The sequence below is a fragment of the Bos javanicus genome, chromosome 24 (genome assembly GCF_032452875.1).
Source record: "Bos javanicus breed banteng chromosome 24, ARS-OSU_banteng_1.0, whole genome shotgun sequence".
NCBI lineage: Eukaryota > Metazoa > Chordata > Mammalia > Artiodactyla > Bovidae > Bos > Bos javanicus.
In genome coordinates this window covers 46,715,060-46,738,964 of record NC_083891.1, presented here as the reverse complement: position 1 = coordinate 46,738,964, position 23,905 = coordinate 46,715,060, and the positions used below count along the sequence as shown (strand labels likewise).

The 23,905-nt window shown below is 42.3% G+C and overlaps 1 protein-coding gene across 5 annotated transcripts in view; it reads right to left on the bottom strand.

Annotated features, from left to right (window-relative positions):
* Window positions 1–23,905, bottom strand: part of KATNAL2 (katanin catalytic subunit A1 like 2) — a 110,685-nt gene that overhangs the window by 17,402 nt on the left and 69,378 nt on the right. For all 5 annotated transcript variants that reach the window (XM_061400096.1, XM_061400095.1, XM_061400094.1 and 2 more), the window contains 7 exons: window positions 23,604–23,702; window positions 23,317–23,394; window positions 19,077–19,175; window positions 15,575–15,638; window positions 15,260–15,378; window positions 5,516–5,607; window positions 3,021–3,131 (listed from right to left, as the gene is read on the bottom strand). In XM_061400096.1, coding sequence (XP_061256080.1) covers window positions 3,021–3,131; window positions 5,516–5,607; window positions 15,260–15,378; window positions 15,575–15,638; window positions 19,077–19,175; window positions 23,317–23,394; window positions 23,604–23,702 — 662 coding nt within the window. The remainder of the gene's footprint in view (window positions 1–3,020; window positions 3,132–5,515; window positions 5,608–15,259; window positions 15,379–15,574; window positions 15,639–19,076; window positions 19,176–23,316; window positions 23,395–23,603; window positions 23,703–23,905) is intronic.

The window sequence follows — 23,905 nt, the reverse complement described above, 5'->3', positions numbered from 1 at the left end:
GTCACTCAGTCGTGTCAGCCTCTTTGCAACCCCATGGCCTGTAGCCCACCAGGCTCCTCTGTTCATGGGATTCTCCAGACAAGAATACTGGAGTGGGTTGCCATGCCCTCCTCCAGGGGATCTTCTCAACCCAGGGATCGAACCTAGGTCTCTCTCACATTGCATGAGGATTCTTTACCAGGTAAGCTACCCGGGAAGCCCAATCAAACACAGAGTTACCATAATAATTCCACTCATATTAACAGGTAAAAAAGTAGGCAAATCTATAGAAACAGAAAATAGGTAGGTGGTTGCTTAGTGCTGGGAGTGGGAGATGGGGATGATTGCTAATGGGTATAGGGTTTCTTTTGGGGTTATACACATTAAATGGGTAAAGTGTATGGTATGTGAGTTATATATCAATAAAACTTTAAAAAAAACAAATGATGTTATACCAAACAAGGCATGAGATCGGAGAGAGAGAGAAAGAGACAGGGAGACAGGACTCATCAGTTACCTGGAGGTTGCCAGGGCACAACACATGACTCTAAATGTTAAAGAGAAAGAATTCTGCTTTTTTAGGGTGAACTACATTTCAGGGTTATCAAATAACCCTATTGGATGGGGGAAAGTTCTATCGTAGAGAATAATTCCAGCTATCAATCAGAAGGCATGACAGAATCACACTTCTAGTGAAATAAGCGATTCAGGCAAAGATATCAACGGATGCTTCAACCACTGATGGGAACTACACAGCGGAGGAACCTGGCTGACACACCTCAGCCCACGGGTCAACCTTGGTATAACCAAAGGTGGGACGACAGGGTGTTATATACGGCTGCATACGATGCAATGCCATATACTCAGCATCACCTACGAAGTATGTCCACCCTAGAATTCCACTGGTCCTGAATCAAATCTAATCAATCCAACCTTTAGTCTAGAGTAATTTTAAGGGTAAGGAAAACTAGCTAAACAGTACCATGAGGATACAATGAGCCACATCCAGAAAGTTTAGGCTCTGTAGGACAACCTCTCTAGCAATCAAGTCAATAGCAAGTGGGGAAGGGGTGGGGGAAGAAAGAGTGTGTTCTAGATTAAAAGATACATAAGAGAACAGCCAATTACAAAATGCAAATTTTGTTTGGTTACCAGTTCAGTAAACCAACTGTACAAAGATATTTTTGGAATAGTACGGGAAATCTGAATATAAACTGGGTATTAGATGATATTGAGCAATTATTGTTAATTTTGTTGGGGTTGATAATGACATTGTGATAATGTAAGAAAATGTCTTTATTTTTTAAGATGTAAGCTGAAGTATACATATGTGAGCAATAACATGAGAATCTGGGATATAGTTTAAGATATTGCAGCAAAACAAGAGAGAAGGTAGAAATAGATTAAAATCAATTGGGCCAGATGCTAGTTTCTGAAACTGGAAAATGTTGAGTTCTTTGTACTCTCATCTTTAGTGTTTGTCAAGAATTTTTCATCATAAAAAGTTTTTTAAACCCAGCAACGTTCAAGAGTGGGTAGGACAGTTCCCAGGTATGCGGTAGGGTTGCAATCTGTGATGTCAAGGAATTCAAGCTTAAAAACATACGCATTTGCCATTTGACATGATGGACCTTCACTTTTTTCATGATGAGAGGTAATTCTTTCAGAAAAGCCCTTCTGAGCTTCTTTATTTGTGATTGCTTGCCAGCTTTTTATTTTTCCTCTCTGAACCATTTTATTTGAGTTTACCAAAGACTGGTCGCCCAAGGGAAACCGTGGAAGCACCATAACCTCCCAGTGAAGCCCTAGGTTTCGCTGGGAGTGAAGGCTCTCCACGCCTCCCTGGCAGGCACAGCCCTTTCCACAGCCATGCACGAAGCTGTCCAGTTTTCACCCACCCTCCTCAGCCAGCTCTCACAGGCCCCCCGGGACATAAGAAAAGAGATGATGATCAACCCTGTTTCAAACAGGTGAAGGAATGGAGATTCTCTCTCTAAAGGATTCTCCATGCCTATATGATAGCTCTCTGATTTCAACTTCAACATTGTGTATAAAAACCTTTCTCCTCACAATGTAAAATGCTGATCACCTTAGCACATCAGAAAAGTCATAAATTTGAGAAGTGGCGAAGTTGGGTTGAAATTATAAATATAGTTAAAATAACAGACTCCACACGAACACCCTTCTCTCTCTCCAGTGACTTCTTCTTCAGGAGGCTAGATGATCAGCGTGTACAAACAAAAGCATTGCATCTTTGAATACAGAAACAGAAATGGATGAGGTATGGGAAGGGAGAGGGTGTGGCTAGTTCAAGCTCTGTTGCAAATCGACTGTTGACTTTGGGTGGATTGACCTCCCTTGACCTTGGCCTCCTCTGCAAATAGCAAGAGCAGCCTTTCCTTATTGTCTCCTGTCTCACCTGTAGCTCAAAACAATGTGAACATATTCTTGAGAACTATAAAGGGATTATAATTATTTTTTTAAATATTCTCTCCAAGTCGAAATTATTTTTCTCTAGTCAACATCTCTTATTTCCCAATTCTACTTCTAGAATTGTTCTTATATCACTCTGGGATAGTTTGAATAACAGACTCTCTGAGTAGATTATAGTTTCAATTAGAAATTATTTAGCTTCATATTTACTGCACAATATTAAAGATTTTCCTCATAACTCAAAAAAAGTTTAAATTTAACACAGTTAAAATCCAAACATATTATTTCTGGAATATTCTTGAGTCCTGGAGACTTTAGTATTTTATGGTTCTCTGCCAAAGCCCTGCTTAAACACAGTAAATAATTTGGCTCAGAATGTCCATTTTAAATAGTCAGTGGTAGCCCTGACCTATGTTCCTTCAGTTCAGGCAAATTCTTTCACAATCCAAGTAGCAAGGATTGAGGACTTGGTCCAGGAGAGCCTTCAGCTTAACCTTCCAGGGCTGGAACCAAACAAGGAGACTTTGCCTGAAGCGATCAATATGATATCCACACCGGCTCAGTGGCTCCTGAAAATGCATTCAGAATGTGCTCTCTGGATCTCTTACCACGGCAGGTTGGAGGCTGCTAAGACAAACACGAGATCCTCGGAACGAGCCAGCCCGTCCATCTGCACCAGAAGCTCCGTCTTCATCCTCAGGCTGCCTTCATGCTCTCCCCTAGAGAAAGACAAGGAGGTGAGGCGCTCCCAGGAGGCAGAGTCTTTGCTTCCGCTCACAGTAAGGACGCGGAGACTGCAGACTGAGTTCCCCTCGGACAATAACCCCTGCCCTGCCACGTCCTCAGGAGCTGCTCACCCCAAGGCTGGGGGAAATGAGCAGTTGGAACTCTTTTCAAACAGTACCAGAAAGGAAGTAAATGAATATAATGAAGATACCGAAAAGAAAACCAAAGGTTGGCAATGAACCGGAAAGTAACAGAGGGAGACCATGGAACTAGTAGATTTAAAAAAGGCAGCCCGGCTGTACCGACCTGCAGTATCATCTACCCTTTAAAAAAAAAAAAAAAGCTTCATTGAGAATAATCATTTTCATTTATACAACAGGCATGAGAGTATATTACACACATTATTGTTTAGTGTAATCTATGGATATAAACTGTCCAAGAAGAGAGATGAGCTACAACACAATCTGTTTCCTTCTCTTCTAATAAGAGACGAGAGAACAACAGGGAAACTAGGCTTTCCGTGCACAGCATGGAAAACGGGTTAGAGGCTGTTTTCTGTGCAAATTCACCCTCCAGTGTCCCCACCACCCCCACTGCCTGAGGCCATCCTCAGGACACCAGAGGACCTGCACAATCGAAATGGCTCTAAGCCTGGCCGACTCCAGCAAGTTCTCATGTAGATCAAGTTAAAGGACAATAAAAGGCCTTTCTAGCACAACACAACCCTCAGGGTCTCATCTCATCTCTGCACGTACATGCTGGCAGTCCAAATTAGGCTTCTTGGGTTTTTTTAGGAACTGTGCCCCTTTCTACCTCAGAGAAAAGCCAGTCTCACGGTAGAGTTATATATTTATCTAGTATTAACACATAATTTGGAGAAGGCAATGGCACCCCACTCCAGTACTCTTGCCTGGAAAATCCCATGGATGGAGGTGCCTGGTAGGCGGCAGTCCATGGGGTTGCACAGAGTCAGACACAACTGCGCGACTTCACGTTCACTTTTCGCTTTCATGCATTGGAGAAGGAAACGGCAACCCACTCCAGTGTTCTTGCCTGGAGAACCCCAAGGACAGGGAAGCCTGGTGGGCTGCTGTCTATGGGGTTTCACAGAGTCGGACACGACTGAAGTGACTTAGCAGCAACACACAATTACTACTCTTTTAACATAATATGACCCCCAAAGTCTTCAGAGCACCTGCCCTTGTTCCCTGATCCTTTGAAGCCTCCAGTTTTAGTATTTAACTTCCAGAGGAGGAAACTGACATGCTCAATATAGAGGAAGAGTTTCCAAATCAGCTCAGTCACAGCTATGGGGAACCCTGGGGACGGAGGCAGACAGACTGCATATAAGGGTGAGAGTCACTGCGGAAGGCAGGCTGCGTGCGTGGGGCCGTGCAGACGAGTGCCATTAGGGCACTCCAGTGGGGTCCTCGCTAGGCCCCGCCGCAGCTGCCTCTCCCGTCGGGCCCCTTTGGAGGGACAGAGCACCCAGTCCAGGGCTGACTAGCACCCTGTAAGCCATAGAAATAGTCGCAGCCTGAGCATCCTGGGTACATCTTGATGGCTGTTTCTCTCTACTGGGGAAATGGTTCTTCATAAGTAAAATTTCATAAATTAAATTCTAGTTATACTTCCAACAAGATAATTATTTGCTTTTTATTACTATCAATTTTGTCTTGATGACAGACCATTGGAGGCTATCAATAAATGCAGCTGTGTTGAGATTTCCCTGAGACCTGTTTTTTCAAGCCAGGGATACCAAGATTAGTAAAATGTTTCAAAAGAAAATAACTCTTAAAACACCACTCACACACACACACAGAGGGAGAGCCTCATTACAGTCTGAGATGTGGGCTTTCTGGCTGGGGACCCTAGTGGACACTTAATCTTTAGAGATAACGTGTGTGACATGTTCACAATCGGTCAGGCTGAGCCGCAGTCTGGTGTCACAGAGAAGCGGTGACTTCCCCAGCCTCACACACCTTATCAAGGGCCTCCTCTCCAGACTCGGCCCTGGGCAGCCCCGCTCCCCACAGGCAGCCCCTCTGGCTCCAGCGGAGGCTCTTACAGGCAGCTATTTTGAGCTAGCAGAACGGTTATGGCGGCCTGGGATCAGGGGCTAGATGATCTTTGGGCCTGAAAACCACTCTGTGGGGAAGGGGGGAAGGGAGGAGGACATTTCCTCCGGTTATAAAAACTACTTAAATCAGCTATTCAGTTAACAGGATCTAATTTAAAGACCTTTCCGTGTGTCTGCAGAAAATTTGTGGGCTTATTAATAGGCTCATTCTGCTGGTAAATGTCGATGGGCTTCCGACCATCAAACACACTTACAGGAGGGGAAAAGTGAGGACCAAAAAAAACCCCGGTCTGTTACCCAGGAGCCGTGCCTCTCTGGCTCATCACTGACTCCAGCTCGTCCAGAAAGATGGTGGAGGGGGCGTGATAGCGGGCAAGTTCAAATAACACCTGGGTGGGAGAAAACCAACATGTTCAAATCCATATACTTAAAGTTCTCAGATGGCCCCAGAGATTAAAAGATTAGGATGGCTGTAATATTAAGCATCTATGCTGCACTTTAGCTCACAACAACCTTATAATCATTAGTTATTTCTCCCTAGCACTACCCCATGGGGTTGGATGGTCCAATTATTTGCATCTATCAGCTGATAAAATGAGAGTCAGAGAGAGTAAGTGGTGAGCTCAAGGTTACTAATTATAAGTGGGAGAGCTTAAGGTAAAACTCAGTTCCTGAACTTCCAGTCAGTCAGTTAACCCTTGAGACCCCCTGCCAATGACGTGTTCTATATGGACACAAAGCCGTAGAAGATATAAAATCATGTAACAATTTTTTTTGCTTAACATTTAGGGACAATAAGAAGGTTATTCTCGGAAGAAAGAACTGCAGAAAAAAAATAGAGTTCCAGTTGTGAGTAACAGGGCTGAAGAATTCTGCCCTTTTCTGCTCCCCAAATTACTCCCCAGGACCCCCCACACTGCTCTTTGGTAGGCTCAGGTACTTCGAGGCAATTCCCGATTGAATAAAATGTTCCACTCCAGAGTAAAATATTATAGACTGAACAGGAACGGTAAAACAACCAGCAAAAGAACAGACGTACAAAAACAAACTCAAGAGCTCTAGAGGGAGATGTGGTGGTGAGGAAAGGAGTATAAGAAACTATACCTTTTTTCAAAAAACCCTGAAACTGATCGCTTGAGCACCATATACAGTTTTTCCCTGGTTGATCAGAGAAAGCATTAGAGATTTAGAAAAGAATAGATGTTCTTAAATAGGCATAGGGGATTTATTCTCCATGTCAATTAGTACTAGCAAACCATCACAGAGTAAAGAAGAGGGGAAGGGCTCAGAAGAGGCCAGACTGTGGTTTTCGTAGTAGTAGCCAGTCGTCTTTTCAGGCCTCGCTGTCACTGAATGGGCACAGCCTCACCTTCACCACTGCTGTGTGTGTGGTCCCTGCCTGTTTATGTGTGTGCGTGCTAAGTCGCTTCAGTTGTGTCCAACTCTTTGCAACGCTATGGACCATAGCCTGCCAGGCTCCTCTGTCCATGGGATTCTCCAGGCAAGAATACTGGAGTGGGTCGCCATTCCCTTCTCCAGGGGATCTTCCCAACCCAGGGATTGAACCCACGTCTCTTATGTCTCCTTCACGGACAGATGGGTTCTTTACCGCTAGCGCCCCTTCCATGCTCATATGCACTAGTGTTTTCCTTTCACAGAATCCTATTTTATGTGGCCAGGACAACTGGCTCAGCCCAAGGAGCTTCCAAGAACAGTGTCAATGCTGGGACACTCATCACAAATGCTCTTTAGACAGACAAGAGAGACCACCTCATTAGAGGCAGGTAATCTCTCTTCCTGTCACAAATAGAAAAGTTCAAATAGACCTGATACTAAGGATAATTACAGCAGTAGCAACCTACCCAATAAAAAATGGACTCTTTTGGAACCATACACATTTTAAGGACTCCCCAAATTGCAGAGAGGCCATCAGGTTCAATAAGACCAAACATCCCATTGGAAGGAGAACCACATTTGAAGCCCACGTCTCCACGTGGACCACTACTCTCCCATGGCCAGAGAACATGAGGAATCCTGGGTAAGCACTCGGGAAGCATTAGTCTAAAATTTTTCATAAGTACTTGGAGGAAGTTAAATCATGCAATGGGGTGGGGCATGGCGGTGAAACATTGAAAGATGTAAGCACCAACAGGTGTGTGCATTTGCTAACGAGACCACTCAACTACTCAATAGCATCAACTCCTCAGAGGCCTAAACATTAGGAGGGAAGGGAGCAACAAAAGGGTTCCCTATAAATAACTCCTTAATTGGAGTAGAAAGAGAAGCAAATGGTAGGAAAGCATCTCTGCTTTAGGTGAAGGTCTTGAGGGGCTTTCTTTATCTGAAAGCTTCACAATGAGAATCTTGAGAGCATGACCAAGATTTGCCAGGTGTGGCTCTTACCAGGAGCTCAGAAAATAGAGGAATTTCAGAAAGCACAGACGATAGGTTCCTTCCAGGTTGTCTGATTGTGTGCACACCTAGTTGTTGGGTCATGTCCGACTCTTCGTGACCCTATGGACCATAGCCCGCCAGGCTCCTCTGTCCAAGGAATTTTCCAGGCAAGAATACTGGGATGTGTAGCCCTTTCCTTCTCCAGGATCTTCTCCACCCAGGGATCGAACCAGGGTCTCTTGCATCTCCTGCACTACAAGCTGACTCTGTTTTCCTTTTGAATTATTTTTAATATCCAAAATAAAAATGTATTTCACAGAAAGAAATATGAATATCTTCTAAACCTATAAAAAGATGTTCAAATTCATTCAGAATGCAAGAAATGCAAATCTGAGCACTGAAATATTACTTTCACTATCAGACTGGCAAAGACTTTTACATCTGGGTGCTACGTGGTGCTGGCTGTGGAAACCAACACACACGCACTGACGAGAGTGTAAGGGATGCAGCCCTGTCGGCAGGGAATTTGTCAATCAGTGGTTTTCCTTCCTTCTGATCCAGTGACTCTACTTCAAAAAAACTGTCCTACACTACACCACGTGCAGACAGGAGCAGAGAGAGCTTTCTTCATAATAGCAAGAGACTGGGAGCAACGTAAATGTCCACTGAGAAAAGGCTGGTTAAACACATTTTGCTTTCAACCATGCAATGAAATGTCATGCAGACATATAAAAACCATGTTAGGTCTGTCTATAAAACTGTAGAGCAATATCCAAGTTACACTGTTAAGTGAGAAGAAAAATCACAAGGTACAGAAGAGCATATGTACTATGTTCCTACTTGTATTTTAAAAGGAAGGGAAAATAGAGATATGGTTGTTGAGGTTAATGTAAATATAAATAAATGCTCTGGAAAGCTGTACCAGCAACTGTTATGGTTTCCTCTGGAAAGATAGCTCAGGCGTCTTTTTACTATCAATATTGTTTTAAAGACAACTTTTAAAATGTTTGGTAAAGGAAAGGGGAGAAATTGAGGGTGGAATTCTTTCCTCATTCTCAGAAGTCTTCCTGAAGCAGAGGAAAATTGGAGTTAAATAAAACGCTCCCAGAGAATGGAGCATTCTAGTTAAATGACTTTTCTGGCTGTTCAACACTGAACAAGAAAATCCATATTCATAAACACCTGAATTTTTTCTTCTGCTTAGGTGAGTCCTGTCCAAGGAATCTGATGGAATCTTTTCTCTGAACACCTTACAGTGTTTTTTGCTCACTGATTTGAAGCTGATTCTGAGGGCACCTTGTAAGTTTTGCTGTTCCTCAGCCCATAGAAATGTAATGTTAAAAAGAAGTCTTCAGGCTGATAACAATTCTAGTTAGTTGGATTTAAGCTAATTGAAATCTAGCTAACTAGAATCAAACAAAACCCATAAATTTAGGAGCATTAAATTTAAATCCCATCTGGCACTGAGTTAGACTCCAGATGAAGAACAATGAAACAGAAGATGTCAACATAGATTTCCAAAAATTACAATCTGATACGGGTGATAAACTTTTGAAGTAACTTGAGGACAATCAAAAAGTAATAAATAGGTTATTTTAGGTATTTTAAGTAAATCAATCTTTTAAAAATATTTTATGATCACTTTCAAATAAGCCATAATATTTTGAAGATGAGCCTCTCTATGGAAATGTAACTTAAGTGTATATTTTAAAGGAATCTTTTTTCAGAAAATATATTTACATTCACTTTGTATTGATTACTTATCAGTCACCCAACAGAGTGCAATAGTTTAACAGGATTTCTGAGCAGGACCCACCTTACATTGAGGCGTAAATCAAAACAAGTATTTTCTTAAGGTGACTGGAAGGTATAATAAACTTTTATAATATAAAATATACCATATACTATGGTAAATGGGATTGATTCCTTAATTTCTTTCTGATTTGTCATTGTTAGTATACAGGAATGCAAGTGATTTCTGTATACTGATTCTGTATCCTGCAACTTTACTAAATTCACTGATTAGTTCTAGTAATTTTCTGATAGTATTTTTAGGGTTTTTATATACAGTATCATGTAATCAGCAAATAGTGAGAGTTTTACTTCTTCCTTTAGACTCTGGATTTCTTTTCTTTCTTTCTCTTCTCTGATAGCTGTAACTGGGCTTCCAAAGCTATGTTGAATAATAGTGGTGAGAATGGACATCCTGACCTCAGAGGGAACGTCTTCAGTTACTCACCACTGAGAATGTTTGCTCTGCGTTTGTGGTATATGGCCTTTATTATGTTAAGGTAGGTTCCTTCTAAGCCTATTTTTTGAAGAGTTTTTACCATAAATGGGTGCTGAATTTTGTCAAAAGCTTTTTATGCATCTATTGAGATTATCATGGGGTTTTTATTTTTTAATTTGTTAATACAGTGTATCACATTAATTGATTTGTGTATATTGAAGTATCCTTCCATCCCTGGGATAAACCCAACTTGATCATGGTATATGATCTTTTTAATGGGTTGTTAAATTCTGCATGCTAGAATTTTGTTGAAGATTTTTGCATCTGTATTCATCATTGATATTGGCCTATAACTTTCTTTTTTCATGATATCTTTGTCTGGTTTTGGTATCAGGGTAATTGTGGCCTTGTAGAATGAGTTTGTGAGTGTCCCTTCCTCTGCAATTTTTGGGAAGACTTTCAGTAGGGCAGGGATTAGCTCTTCTCTAAATGTTTGATAGAATTCCCCTGTGAAGCCATCTGGTCCTAAGTTTTTGTTTTTTGGGAGATTTTGATCACGGTTTTGACTTCAGACTTTGTAATCAGCTTGTTCAGACTTTCTATTTCTTTCTGTTTCAGTCTTGGGAGCTTGAACTTTCCTAAGAATCTGTCCATTTCCTCTAAATTGTCCATTTTATTAGCATATAGTTGTTCATAATAGTCTCTTACAATCCTTTGCATTTCTATATTGTCTGTTGTAACCTCTCCTTTTTTGTTGATTTTTCTCCACCTTTTTCTTGATGAGTCTGGCTAATGGTTTGTCAATGCTGTTTATCTTCTCAAAGAACCAGTTTTTAGTTTTATTAATCTTTACTATTGTTTTTTCTCTTTTTTTTTTCATTTATTTCTGCTCTGATCTTTATGATTTCTTTCCTTCTTCTGACTTTGGGACTTTTTGGTTCTTCTTTTTCCAGCTGCTTTAGATGTAGAGTTAGATTATCCATTTAATGTTTTTCTTGTTTTTTTGAGGTAGGGTTGTACTGCTATAAACTTCCCTTTTAGAACTGCTCTTTCTGCATCCCATAGGTTTTGGGTCATCATGTTTTTGTTGTCATAAAAGAGGAATATACAACGGGAAAAAAATAGCCTCTTTAATAAGCTGTGCTGGAAGAACTGGATAACTATGTGCAAAAGAATTAAATTACAATACTTCCTAACACCATCAGTTCAGTTCAGTCACTCAGTTGTGTCTGACTCTTTGCAACCCCATGAACCTCAGCATGCCAGGCCTCCCTGTCCATCACCAACTCCCAGAGTTTACCCAAACTCATGTCCATTGACTCGGTGAGGCCATCCAACCATCTTATTTTCTGCCAACCCCTTCTCCTCCTGCCCCCAATCCCTCCCAGCATCAGAGTCTTTTCCAATGAGTCAGCTCTTCACATCAGGTGGCCAAAGTATTGGAGTTTCAGCTTCAACATCAGTCCTTCCAATGAACATCTAGGACTGATCTCCTTTAGGATGGACTGGTTGGATCTCCTTTGCAGTCCAAGGGACTCTCAAGAGTTCTCCAACACCACAGTCCAAAAGCATCAATTCTTTGGCGCTCAGCTTTCTTTAGAGTCCAACTCACACATCCATACATGACCACTGGAAAAACCATAGCCTTGACTATTTTGTTGACAAAGTAATGTCTCTGCTTTTTAATATGCTGTCTAGATTGGTTATAACTTTCCTTCCAAGGAGTAAGCGTCTTTTAATTTCATGGCTGCAATCACCATCTGCAGTGATTTTGGAGCCCAAAAAAATAAAGTCAACCACTGTTGCCATTGTTTCCCCATCTACTTCCCATGAAGTGATGGGACCAGATGCCATGATCTTAATTTTCTGAATGTTGAGCTTTAAGCCAACTTTTTCACTCTCCTCTTTCACTTTCATCAAGAGGCTCTTTAGTTCTTCTTCACTTTGTGTCCTAAGGGTGGTGTCATCTGCATATCTGAAGTTATTGATATTTCTCCTGGCAATCTTGATTCCAGCTTGTGCTTCTTCCAACCCAGAGTTTCTCATGATGTACTCTGCATGTAAGTTAAATAAACAGGGTGACAATATACAGCCTTGACGTACTCCTTTTCCTATTTGGAACCAGTCTATTGTTCCATGTCCAATTCTAACTGTTGCTTCCTGACCTGCATACAGGTTTCTCAAGAGGCAGGTCAGGTGGTCTGGTATTCCCATCTCTTTCAGAATTTTCCACAGTTTATTGTGATCCACACAGTCAAAGGCTTTGGCATAGTCAATAAAGCAGAAATAGATATTTTTCTGGAACTCTCCTGCTTTTTTGATGATCCAGCAGATGTTGGCAACTTGATCTCTGGTTCCTCTGCCCTTTCTAAAACCAGCTTGAACATCTGGAAGTTCACAGTTCATGTACTGTTGAAGCATAGCTTGAAGAATTTTGAGCATTACTTTACTAGCATATGAGATGAGTGCAATTGTGTGGTAGTTTGAGCTTGCTTTGGCATTACCTTTCTTTGGGATCGGAATGAAAACTGACCTTTTCCAGTCCTGTGGCCACTGCTGAGTTCTCCAAATTTGCTGACATATTGAATGCAACACTTTCACAGCACCATCTTTTAGGATCTGAAATAGCTCAAGTGGAATTCCATCACCTCCACTAGCTTTGTTCCGTAGTGATGCTTCCTAAGGCCCACTTGACTTCACATTCCAGGATGTCTGGCTCTAGGTGAGTGATTGCACCATTGTGATTATCTGTGTTGTGAAGATCTTTTTTGTACAGTTCTTCTGTGTATTCTTGCCACTTCTTCTTAATATCTTCTGTTTCTGTTAGGTCCATACCATATCTGTCTTTTATTGAGCCCATCTTTGCATGAAATGTTCCCTTGGTATCTCTAATTTTCTTGAAGAGATCTCTAGTCTTTCCCATTGTATTGTTTTCCTCTATTTCTTTGCATTGATCACTGAGAACGGCTTTCTTATCTCTCCTTGCTATTCTTTGGAACTCTGCATTCAAATGGGTATATCTTTCCTTTTCTCCTTTGCTTGTCATTTCTTTTCTTTTCACAGCTATTTGTCAGGCCTCCTCAGACAGCCATTTTGCTTTTTTGCATTTCTTTATCTTGGGGATGGTCTTGATCCCTGTCTCCTGTACAATGTCACGAACCTCCATCCATAGTTCATCAGCCACTTTGTCTATCAGATCTAGTCCCTAACACCATACACAAAGATAAACTTGAAATATATTAAAGACCAAAATGTAAGACCAAAAACTATAAAACTCATAGACGAAAACATAAGCAGAACACTGTATAACATAAATAATAGCAAGATCATTTATGACCCACCTCCTAGAATGGAAATAAAAACAAAAATAAATAAATAAATGGGACATAATTAAACTTGAAAGCATTTACACAGCAAAAGAAACTATAAACAAGGTGAAAAGACAACCCTCAGAATGGGAGAAAATAATAGCAAATTAAACAAGTGACAGATAATTAATTTCCAAAATATATAAGCAACTCATAAACTCAATACCAGAAAAACAAACAACCCAATCAAAAAGTGGGCAAAAGACCTAAACAGATATTTCTCCAAAGAAGACATACAGGTGGTAATAAACATATAAAAAGATGCTCAACATCACTCATTATTAGAGAAATGCAAATCAGAACTACAATGAGATATCACTTCACCCCAGACAGAATGGCCAGAATCAAAAAATCCGCAAACAAGTGCTGGAGAGGGTGTGGAGAAAAGGGAACCCTCCTACACTGCTGGTGAGAATGTAAATTGATACAGCCACTATGGAAGACAGTATGGAGATTCCTTTAAAAACTAGGAATAAAGACACCATGTGACCCAGCAATACCACTTCTAGGCATTACCTTGAGGAAATCAAAACTGAAAAAGACACATATACCCCAATGTTAATTGCAGCACTACTTACAATAGCCAAGACTTAGAAGCAACCTAGATGTCCATTGACGGATGAATGGATAAAGAAGCTGTGGTACATACATACAATGGAATATTACTCAGCCGTAAAAAGGAACACATGTCAGTCAGTTCTAATGAGGTGGATGAACCTAAAGCCTATTATACAGTGAAGTAGGTCAGAAAGAGGAAAAAAAAATCCTATATTAACACATATATATGTCATCTAGAAGGATGGTACTGATGAATCTGTTCATAGAACAGCAATGCAGATGCAGACATAGAGAAAAGACTCATGGACAAGGGTGGGGAAGAAGAGGGAGAGGGCGAGACAAATGGGGGAGAAGGTGAGACAAATGGGGGAGAGTAGGATGGATGCATATACACTAACATATGTAAATAGACAGCCAATGTGAATTTGCTGTATGACTCAGGGAACTCAAATTGGGGCTCTGTAATAACCTAGAGGGGTGGGAATGGGCGGGAGGTGGGATGGAGATTCAAGAGGGAGGAGACATATGTACACCTATGGCTTCCCTGATAGCTCAGTTGGTAAAGAATTTGCCTGCAATGCAGGAGACCCCAGTTTGATTCCTGGGTTGTAAGATCCACTGGAGAAGGGATAGGCTACCCACGCTAGTATTCTTGGGCTTCCCTTGTGGCTCAGCTGTAAAGAATCTGCCTGCAATGCGGGAGAGCTGGGTATGATTCCTGGGTTGGGAAGATCCCCTGGGGAAGGGAAAGGCTACCCAGTCCAGTATTCTGGCTGGAGAATTCCATGGACAGAGGAGCCTGGTGGGCTACAGTCCATGTGGTCGCAGAGAGTTGGACACGACTGAGCAACTTTCATTTTCATGGTTAATTCATGTGGATGTATGACAGAAATCAAACCAATATTATAAGCCAATCATCAATCAATTAAAAATAAATAAATATTTTTAAAAACATATACCATATACTCTTAGAAATGATATAAAGATAAAAACAATCTCCTAAGGGAATAAAAAAAAAAAAATCCCTACAGCCTATGGCACTGTGGAGGAAAGCTGGTTGGAGCATCTGAAAGAGTAAGTTTTAAGTTTCTTGATTCTTCCTTAGAGTATCTAGTATAAGGACAAGCATACCACGGTAGCCTCTCAGTAAATCTTAACTGAATATACTGAACATGCTTAATAATAAATGTTTCTTGAATAAAAGAAAAATAGGCCACTACAGAGACAATTTTTTTCATGGTTCTATTTGTATGTCACGTGAATCAAAAAGGGGCTGTTGGCCAAATTCCCAAAAGAAGGGAGATCATGTTTGCTGATAGGGGCACCGCTAGCAGCTTCATAGTAGTCAGTCCACCTCCCGGGCTTTTGGTCATTAAGGTCCAGGATATATTTGAACACTTAAATCGCTTAAGAACAAATAAGACCACTGTCATCATTTTGTACCACTGTCTTCTGCCAGAATTCTAAAGAAACAAAATCAAGAAACCCTACCCGAACAAGCTTTTCTGAGTCCCCTCTCCATTTGCTGACAATGGTAGATGCAGAAATATTAAAGAAGGTGGTTTTGCATTCCGTAGCCACAGCTTTGGCCAGTAAAGTCTTTCCTGTACCTGGAGACACATGTGGGTAAAACATGAGCGACCCTCGAACTCCATCCCTCTGCTGACAGACACAAGACAGTCACACAAGCAGCACAGGAGGGGGTACACAGCGCACGCTGCCCCAGTCCTGAAGGGAAGACAGATGGGCCACTCATCCTCTGCACACTCGCTTCACACCAAGATCACAGAAGAAAGATTCCTTTACCTGGAGGTCCATAGAGTAGCAGTCCTTTCCAGGGGGAAAGAATTCCTGTAAACAGCTGTGGGTACTGTGGGAGCAAGGAACAATAATGAGGTTTGGTACCTGCAGGGCAGCCTGCACACCCACAGCTCAGGCAAGCTAGGGGAGCTAGGGTGAAACACACGCAACTCTGGGCCAGCCCCTCCTTTTTTAAGACTGGCTCTCTCCCTCTCTGTATACACACACACACGAGTATCTAGTTTATCTCGATTTGACTTTCACTCTTGATAGGATACACAGCCGAAATGTTTTGCTTTTTAAAAGAGCAGTTATTTTAAGGAGAAGAAAGGCATGTATAGGTACTATCCCCTCCATTGCTGTAGTCACTGCTCACATGCAAGTAACGGTTTCCCCCCGAGTTCGAGCAGTCTTTTGAATGTTGTGAAGCAGGTGCGCTCTATAAGACGCCAACTTTTTAAAACCAATATAGAAAGGTGTATGTGAGTAAAGTTCAACGTTATGGTGAAGCCTGATTTGGAAGCTGAGAACGTGCAATGCACAAGACATAATGAGACACCGACTCCAAACAGGACACGCATGGACTTCAGTGAATCTCTCCTGTTAGTTCAAATTCAAACCATCTGGAGTTGGTAAAGGACAAGAGAGAAGGAAAAGAAACAGTAAAATCATAACTAGCTATTAGCTTCTTGCTGACACTAATTCAAAATCTTGACATTGTATGGAACTTCAAATACCATGGCGACAACACATCCAGAGAGTCTCAATGAATGCTCTAGCCTTTTGCACAAGAAGACTTGAACAATGGAGCTACTCAGAGGAAGCAGGGAATACCTTTCTACTTCCTCTGACCACCACTGTAGTTCCTCCCCCATGTGTCTGAACACAGGAAGGAAGAAAGGAAAGACAGTCCAAATGGACTGATTTTGTCTCATTTGAATAGAAGCATACAAAAATCAGGGGCTGCAAGGTCTCAGGGGTAAGAATAAATAGGTTATTCAAGAAAGCAAATTCGTAATCCTGACTGCAGGAGATCACCAAAACTGGCCACTAATTATTTGCAGCTGCTACATCAAGTTCAGTTCAGTTCAGTTCAGTCGCTCAGTCGTGTCCGACTCTTTGCGACCCCATGAATTGCAGCACACCAGGCCTCCCTGTCCATCAAGAGGCAGAGGATATTTCTCCACCACTTGAATCTGGACTTGGCCTCATGAATTTGGCCAGTGGGGCATTAGCAGGTAGAAGAAGAGACTTGAAAATATAAGGTATATGAAAAGAGACATGGGAAAGGCTCAGCAATTGGGCCCTTTCTTGCTTCCGTCTGGGAACTCGATGACACCACGTGAACAAGACTGGGCTCTCCTGCTGGAGGATGAGAGGCAGAGAGAGGTCTCAGGTGCCCTGGTGACCCCAGCTTTGCCAGGCTCTCCATCTTCTCCAGACAGACTGGCTGATACCCCAAACATGTGAGTGAGCCCAACCAAGGTCACGCGGAAAAGCGTAAGCTGGCCCTGCCGAGCCCAGCCCCAAATGCCCACCCACAGAACTGCTGCAAACAAGGAAATGATTGTGGCTCTAAGGCACTAACTGTTGGGGTGGTCTGTTACACAGCAAAAGCCATGTGGCACACTGACCTCATCGCCACTGCTGTAAACCTAACATGTAGTCTTGCTTTCTGTATTTCTTCCTGTTTAGTATCAAACCAGTCAATCCTAAAGGAAATCAACCCTGAATATCCATTAGAAGGACTGATGCAGAAGCTGAAACTTCAATATTTTGGCTACGTGATGCGAAGCACCAACTCATCGGAAAAGACCCTGATGCTGGGAAAGATTGAGGGCAGGAGGAGAATGAGGAGGCAGAAGATGGGATGGCTGGATGGCATCATCGACTCAATGGACATGAGTCTGAGCAAACTCCAGGAGATGGTGAAGGACAGGGAAGCCTGGCGTGCTACAGTCCATGGGGTCGCAAAGTCAGACATGACTTAGTGACCGAACAACAACAACAACACTGACCTCACCGCCACTGGTGTAAACCAAACGTGGAGTCTCGTTTTTCTGTTTTTCTTCCTGTTTAGTGAGTCACTCTGCACAAAGGTTTGTCAGCAGTAAGCAATGAGCACAACTCAATGGCTCTACCAGCTGGTTCCCTGGAAGGGGCTGTCTAGTCTTTACAACCAGCTGAAAGCAAAGCCCCCAATGATGGGAGTACTGGGGGCGAGGCGGGGGGAAATCCACGCAAACGCAGTCAGATGCTCTCTCCTATGGCAGGTATTTTTACTATAATAAGTATATTTAGGGAGATAGTCTGATAGTAACTGACTAATCATATAGACTACGGAGTCTTAGATCTTAAATTACCTCTTAGAGGAGACACCTGCCTTCAACCAATATGTAACATGATTTCAAATGGCCTAGAATGGACAGAGCCTTGGTGCTTCCGTGTTGACAAAATATTGTGACATAGGCAAAAAGTGAATGTATGACCAGTAGACACATGAAAAGATGCTCAACATCACTAATTATTAGAGACATGCAAATCAAAAGTATAATGAGGCATCACCTTACACCAGGCAGAACGGCCATCATCAAAAAATCTACAAACAATAAATGCTGGAGAAGATGTGGAGAAAAGGGAACCCTCCACGGTTGGTGGGAATGTAAAATGAGAACGGATATAGCCATTATGGAGAACAGTATGGGGATTCCTTAAAACACCAGGAATAAATCTACCATATGACCCAGCAACCCCACCACTGGGTATGTACGATGCAAAAACCATAATCAAAAAAGACACATGTACTCCAGTGTTCACAGCAGCACTACTGACAATAGCCAGGACATGGAAGCAGCCCAGATGTCCATCGACAGATGAATGGGTAAAGAAGATGTGGTGTATACCTACAAGGGAATATTACTTAGTCGTAAAGAAGAATGAATCTGAGTCAGTTCTAGTGAGGTAGATGAACTTAGAGCTTGTTATACAGAGTGAAGTAAGTCAGAAAGAGAAACACAAAATATAGGATATTAATGCACGTATATGGAATCTAAAAAATGGTGCTGAAGAATCTGTTTGCAGGGAAGGAATGGAGATGAGGACGTAGAGAATGGACTTGTCGACACAGTGGTGGAGGGAGAGTGGAACAAATGGAGAAACAAGCATCAACGTACGCACGCAGCTGTATCAGCTGCAAGAAGGACAGCTGGTGAGAAGTGCCGTTTAGCACAGGGAGCCGTCTGGTGCTCTGTGATGACCTGGAGGGATGGCATGGGGGGAAGAAGGGGAAACTCGGGAGGGAGGGGATGTATGTATAATTATGGCTGATTCACACTGTTGTACTGCAGAAATCAATATAATATTGTAAAAAAAATTCTAATATATTTAAATTAAAAAAAAACAGAGTCAATTTGTGAACAGAAAATCACCCTTTCTCTTCCTGATAGGTGAGCTTGCCCCATGGATAATGGACAGAAGTTGGGCCTCCCAAGTGGCCTCCCATCCTTACCCGTATAGGATACACAACAGCTTCTTTGACTAACTGCTTGGCTGCATCGAGTCCAATAATGTCATTCCACTTTATGTTTGGATTATGGAGATAAATGTCCTGCAATGCACATTTGATCATTCTGTTAAAACTATAATGTTCTCCTTCACAGCTGTAATAAACACAGGGGCAGCAGAATACTTGACTTGCGATAGGACATAAAGTGCTTACGATAAAAAAAACTTTTCGTATTAGGTATATATGTATATACATATTGTAATTTGAAGTTAGTTCACCAAAGGGATGCCATGAAAATATTTAGTGATTTTCTCTGAAGAAGATATTCATAATATAATACTGTACTTTTAGGGTTAAAAAAAAAATCTCCTAGGGACTTCTCTGGTGGTCTAGTGGTTAAGATTCTGGGCTCCCAAAGCAGGGGGAGCCCTGCTCAATCCCTGGTCAGGGAACTAGAACCCACATACCACAACGAAGACCTGGTGTAGCCAAATTAAACATATAGGTATGTATGTATATGTGTGTGCGCTGTGTTGCTTTATTTGTATCTGACTCTTTGCGGCCCTGTGGATTGTAGCCCACCAGGCTCCTCTGTCCGTGGGATTTCCCAGGCAAGAATACTGGAGTGGGCTGCCATTTACTTGTATATATATGCTATATGTATATATATGTATGTATATATATATATATATATATGTATACATTTTAAGAAGGCTTTGTATACATACATATACATACATGGGCTTCCCAAGTGGCTCTAGTGGTAAGGTTCCTGCCTGCCACCGAAGGAGACATAAGAGATGCAGGTTCAATCCCTGGGTCGGGAAGATCCCCTGGAGGAGGGCATGGCAACCCACTCCAGTATTCTTGCCTGGAGAATCTCATGGGCAGAGGAGTCTGACAGAATATAGTCCACAGGGTCACGAAGAGTTGACTTAGCGTGCATGCACATATACATGTATATGTATACAAAATATGTATATATACAAATATTAGCTAAATATACAAAATATATATGTATGTGTGTGTGTATATATATATATATATATATGAAAGGGAAAGTGTTAGTCAGTTGTGTCCAACTCTTTGCAACCCCATGGACTGTAGCCCGCCAGGCTCCTCTGTCCATGGAATTCTCTAGGCAAGAACACTGGAGTGGGTTGCCATTTCCTTCTCCAACTACATATACACACACAAAATAAAGGGCTTCCCAGGTGGCTCAGCGAAGAATCTAACTGCCAGTGCAGGAGATGTGTGTTCAATCCCTGAGTTCGATCCCTGAGGTCAGGAAGATCCCCTGGAGAAAGAAACAGCAACCCACTCCGGTATTCTTGCCTGGAAAATCCCATGGACAGAAGAGCCTGGCAGGCTACCGTCCATGGAGTTGCAAAAGAGTAGAACATGACTTAGCGACTAAACAACAACAATAATACAACATAAAATTTACCAAAAAGAAAAAATCTCCGAACAGTGTGGACTATACCCGTCTTCAGTCAATACCAAACCATGCTGATTTACGACTGTAATCAAAGAAGCTACAGAACATGCCTACAAATTACATTAGCTTTTAATCCGAAACATAGTTCCTAGGTGGTGCCTGGACTCTCTCCTGCTCCTTGATCTCAACAACACTTTCTAATTTGCTACATAAAAGAGATAATGCTCCTCTGAAACCAATTTCTCTTTTTCCCTAGTGATTGCTCCCTACTTCCATCAGGAGCAATTGCTTCTGCAAAATCCAAGGAAGCCAACAACCAAGTGGAAATACAGTTTTCCCCTCACAGAGTAGAGCCCCATGCAACCACGGAGGATTATCAATTAAGGTAGCTTTTACTGATAACTAATTTGCAGTCTCCAAACTTCAATTTCACGAGATGCTCGGAACAGTCACTCAGGGGCTTTTCTCAGTGGAACTGTATTGGGCAAACTTGTCTAGAGTGTTATAGCAAAAAGAAAAAAAAAACAAAAAACAAAAAAACCCACCTCCCTTCCACAGTCATTCTGAGTGACTACAGAACAATCTGGAAACTAATTTTATATTTATTTTATTTTTAAAAAAGTGATATATGCACATGATTCAAAAACATAAAACCAGGACTTCCTTGGTGGTCTAGTGGTTAAGAATCACCCTCTCAATGCAGGGGACGTGGGCTTGATCCCTGGTCTGGGACTGAGATTCCACGTGCCAAGAGACCACTAACCCCAAGTGCCAACTAAGCCCAAGTGTTACAACTACTGAGCCCTCACACTGCAACAAAAGATCCCCCATGATGCAATGAAGATCCTGTGTGCTGCAACTGAGACCTGGTGCAACCGAATAAATAAATCTATATAATACGTAAAAACATATTTTTTAAATGCTGGTGAGATGCTATGCCCCCACTCAGTCCCCCATCCTCCCAGGTCCCTCCACAAGGGGTGACAGCGTTTCTTAGAGAAACTCTTTACGCAGGTGATTTTGATACTGCGTGATATGTAGGATCCATTCCTGGGTGAGATGACAAAGATCTCAGTCTTCCCAAATCTCGGGAGAACCACCCCGTCTTGAAAGAACCAGCCACTCAGTATTATTACCACACTTTCTTAGGAAAAGCTTTGCACACAATGGGCATTCACTGGAGTTCAAGGCATCCATCAGTCACAGCAGTATCTCTTGTCATCATCAAGCACTGACACTGAATTCCACATGGTAGTGTTTATAATTTCCCAGTAGGCAGCTCCTCCTAATCTCAGTCAAAAGTTATCAGAACTCAATAGAACTGCCTCAGTGGGAGATGAGCTCCCCGTCCCTGTCGGCTTTCAAGCAGAGTCCATATGACTGCCTCTCACAGTTCTGTAGAAAGGATTCCAGGTGGAATCATTCCAGGCCACTTCTACTCCACAACTATATCACCACTAGTCACGGTATCCATTTGCAAAGACAGTAACAAGACTTGATTTGGGGGTATAACAATGTTTTTCTCTGCTCTCTTATGCATCCTAATTACCATAGCCTGGCTTGACCCCTCATCCTCTCACTGACAATAACTCCTGAGCTGGTCTTCCTATCTCCATTTCTCTGATGGCCTTCCACACTGTCATTAGAACAAGCTGTCTAAAAGCACATTTGATTATCCCGTTCTCCTGATGGACGCCTTTCAGAGATTCTCCATCTGATATAGACTGAGCCCAGCCTCAGGTACTGTTCACAGCGCCCTAACACGCAGGAACCCCAGCCTCGCTCTCCAGTCCCTTCTCCCGCAGTTTCTAATGGTGTTTCAGTTGGATCCCCGGAAACACTGCACAGGCGCTACAACTCACTTGTCTGTACCTCTGCCCAGAACGCCTCCCCTCCGCCCTCTTCTACCCTTTCTCATGGGCTATTTCCTGCGTCTCTTCTTCCCTAAGAAGATACAGATCCTTTCCAGCTACCGTTCACCTTTGTGCTTCCAGCCGCCAGCACGTGCCTGACACATCAGAGGCATGCAGGGGACACCCGCTAGGCTAAATGGAGACCTGGGGACCTTAACGACCTCGGAGCAGCTGTGCAAATTTTGCATCATTTTAAACATCCAGAAAGGAGCCTGCCTAGGTTTCAGTCTTTCATTAAATATGAGATCACTGGAGATTAGAAAAATCTCCTGTAACTCAGGAATCTATTCTGTTACCAAGGAACTTGCCCCAAGCCACAGAGTGAAAAGAGGAGGATCTAGAAATCAAATCCAGGTCAATCTATTCCCGAGCTTGTGTGTCATCAACCACTAGATTTCACTGCCTTTAGGTCCTGGGGGACCAAGCTTGAAAAAAAAATCAGTCGTGTAGATGGTAAGATCTTTCCTACTAATCTGTTTCTTCATGAAAATTTCCAGTTATGAAACCAGACTCCCGACATCTCTATTTCTAGGCTTAGACTGTTTAAACAAAACACAGACGTCCTCTCTCCTTCTCTAAGAGGCTTTCTTTCCTTAAATCTTGGCTTAGCTCTAAAACCTTTCACCTGTCCCTTCCTTTCTAAGTCCTTTTCTCTTTGGGTTTTCTTGGCCTCTATAGTGAGATGGTGGGCTTTTTGTATTGTAATTTTATGATTCTATAATTTATTCATCATGCATTATTGTGCCTCTAAACAATATGAGTGCCTTCGCAAGTGGGGGCACTTTATAAATAAATGATCATATTTATTGTTATTAATAAAAGCAGCAGCCCACAATGCTCCTGGAGCCCCAGTCTGCCTCCGTAAATTTGTGAATTGAATATCAGATCTTACCCGGCTCACCACGGCTGCCAATTCTCGCATCTCACTGTTCATGCCAATAAATGCGCTCAGAGGTTTCAAGAGTCGTTCCTAATGATGAGGGTAGAAAGCCTCACGTTACAATATGGCTTCACCACTTAGGAAGGAAAACAGGGCACAGAGCTCCATGACACAAACGGTGGCAGGTCACTGTGACCTTTAACTGGATCTCAAGGCTCCTCTGGACTCAAAACTGTGCTCCAGAATCTCATCTGGATTTGGGCAGTTTGCAAGATGGATGTCCCGTCCTAGCCACTTACTGAGGGGTCTGGGTTACAGTCGAAGCTGTTCAAGCCAAGTTCACTGGTTGCTCCTTTGATGGCATCTGTGAGCAGCCCTCGGAAGTCAATGATTGGGCCCTGAAAGGGAGTAATAGTTATTGCAGCGGCCATTAAAACAGGAGGGGAGACTGTCCTTAATAGCTCGGCTTCATTAAATCAAGACACATTTATGTACCATGGTCTGCAGTGCAAACTTAAAGTAAAGCTTTAAGAGGAAGCTATGCTAATAATGAACAAGATGATTTCCTCAGGTTGGGGCACTCCAGGAAAAAAAGAAAAAA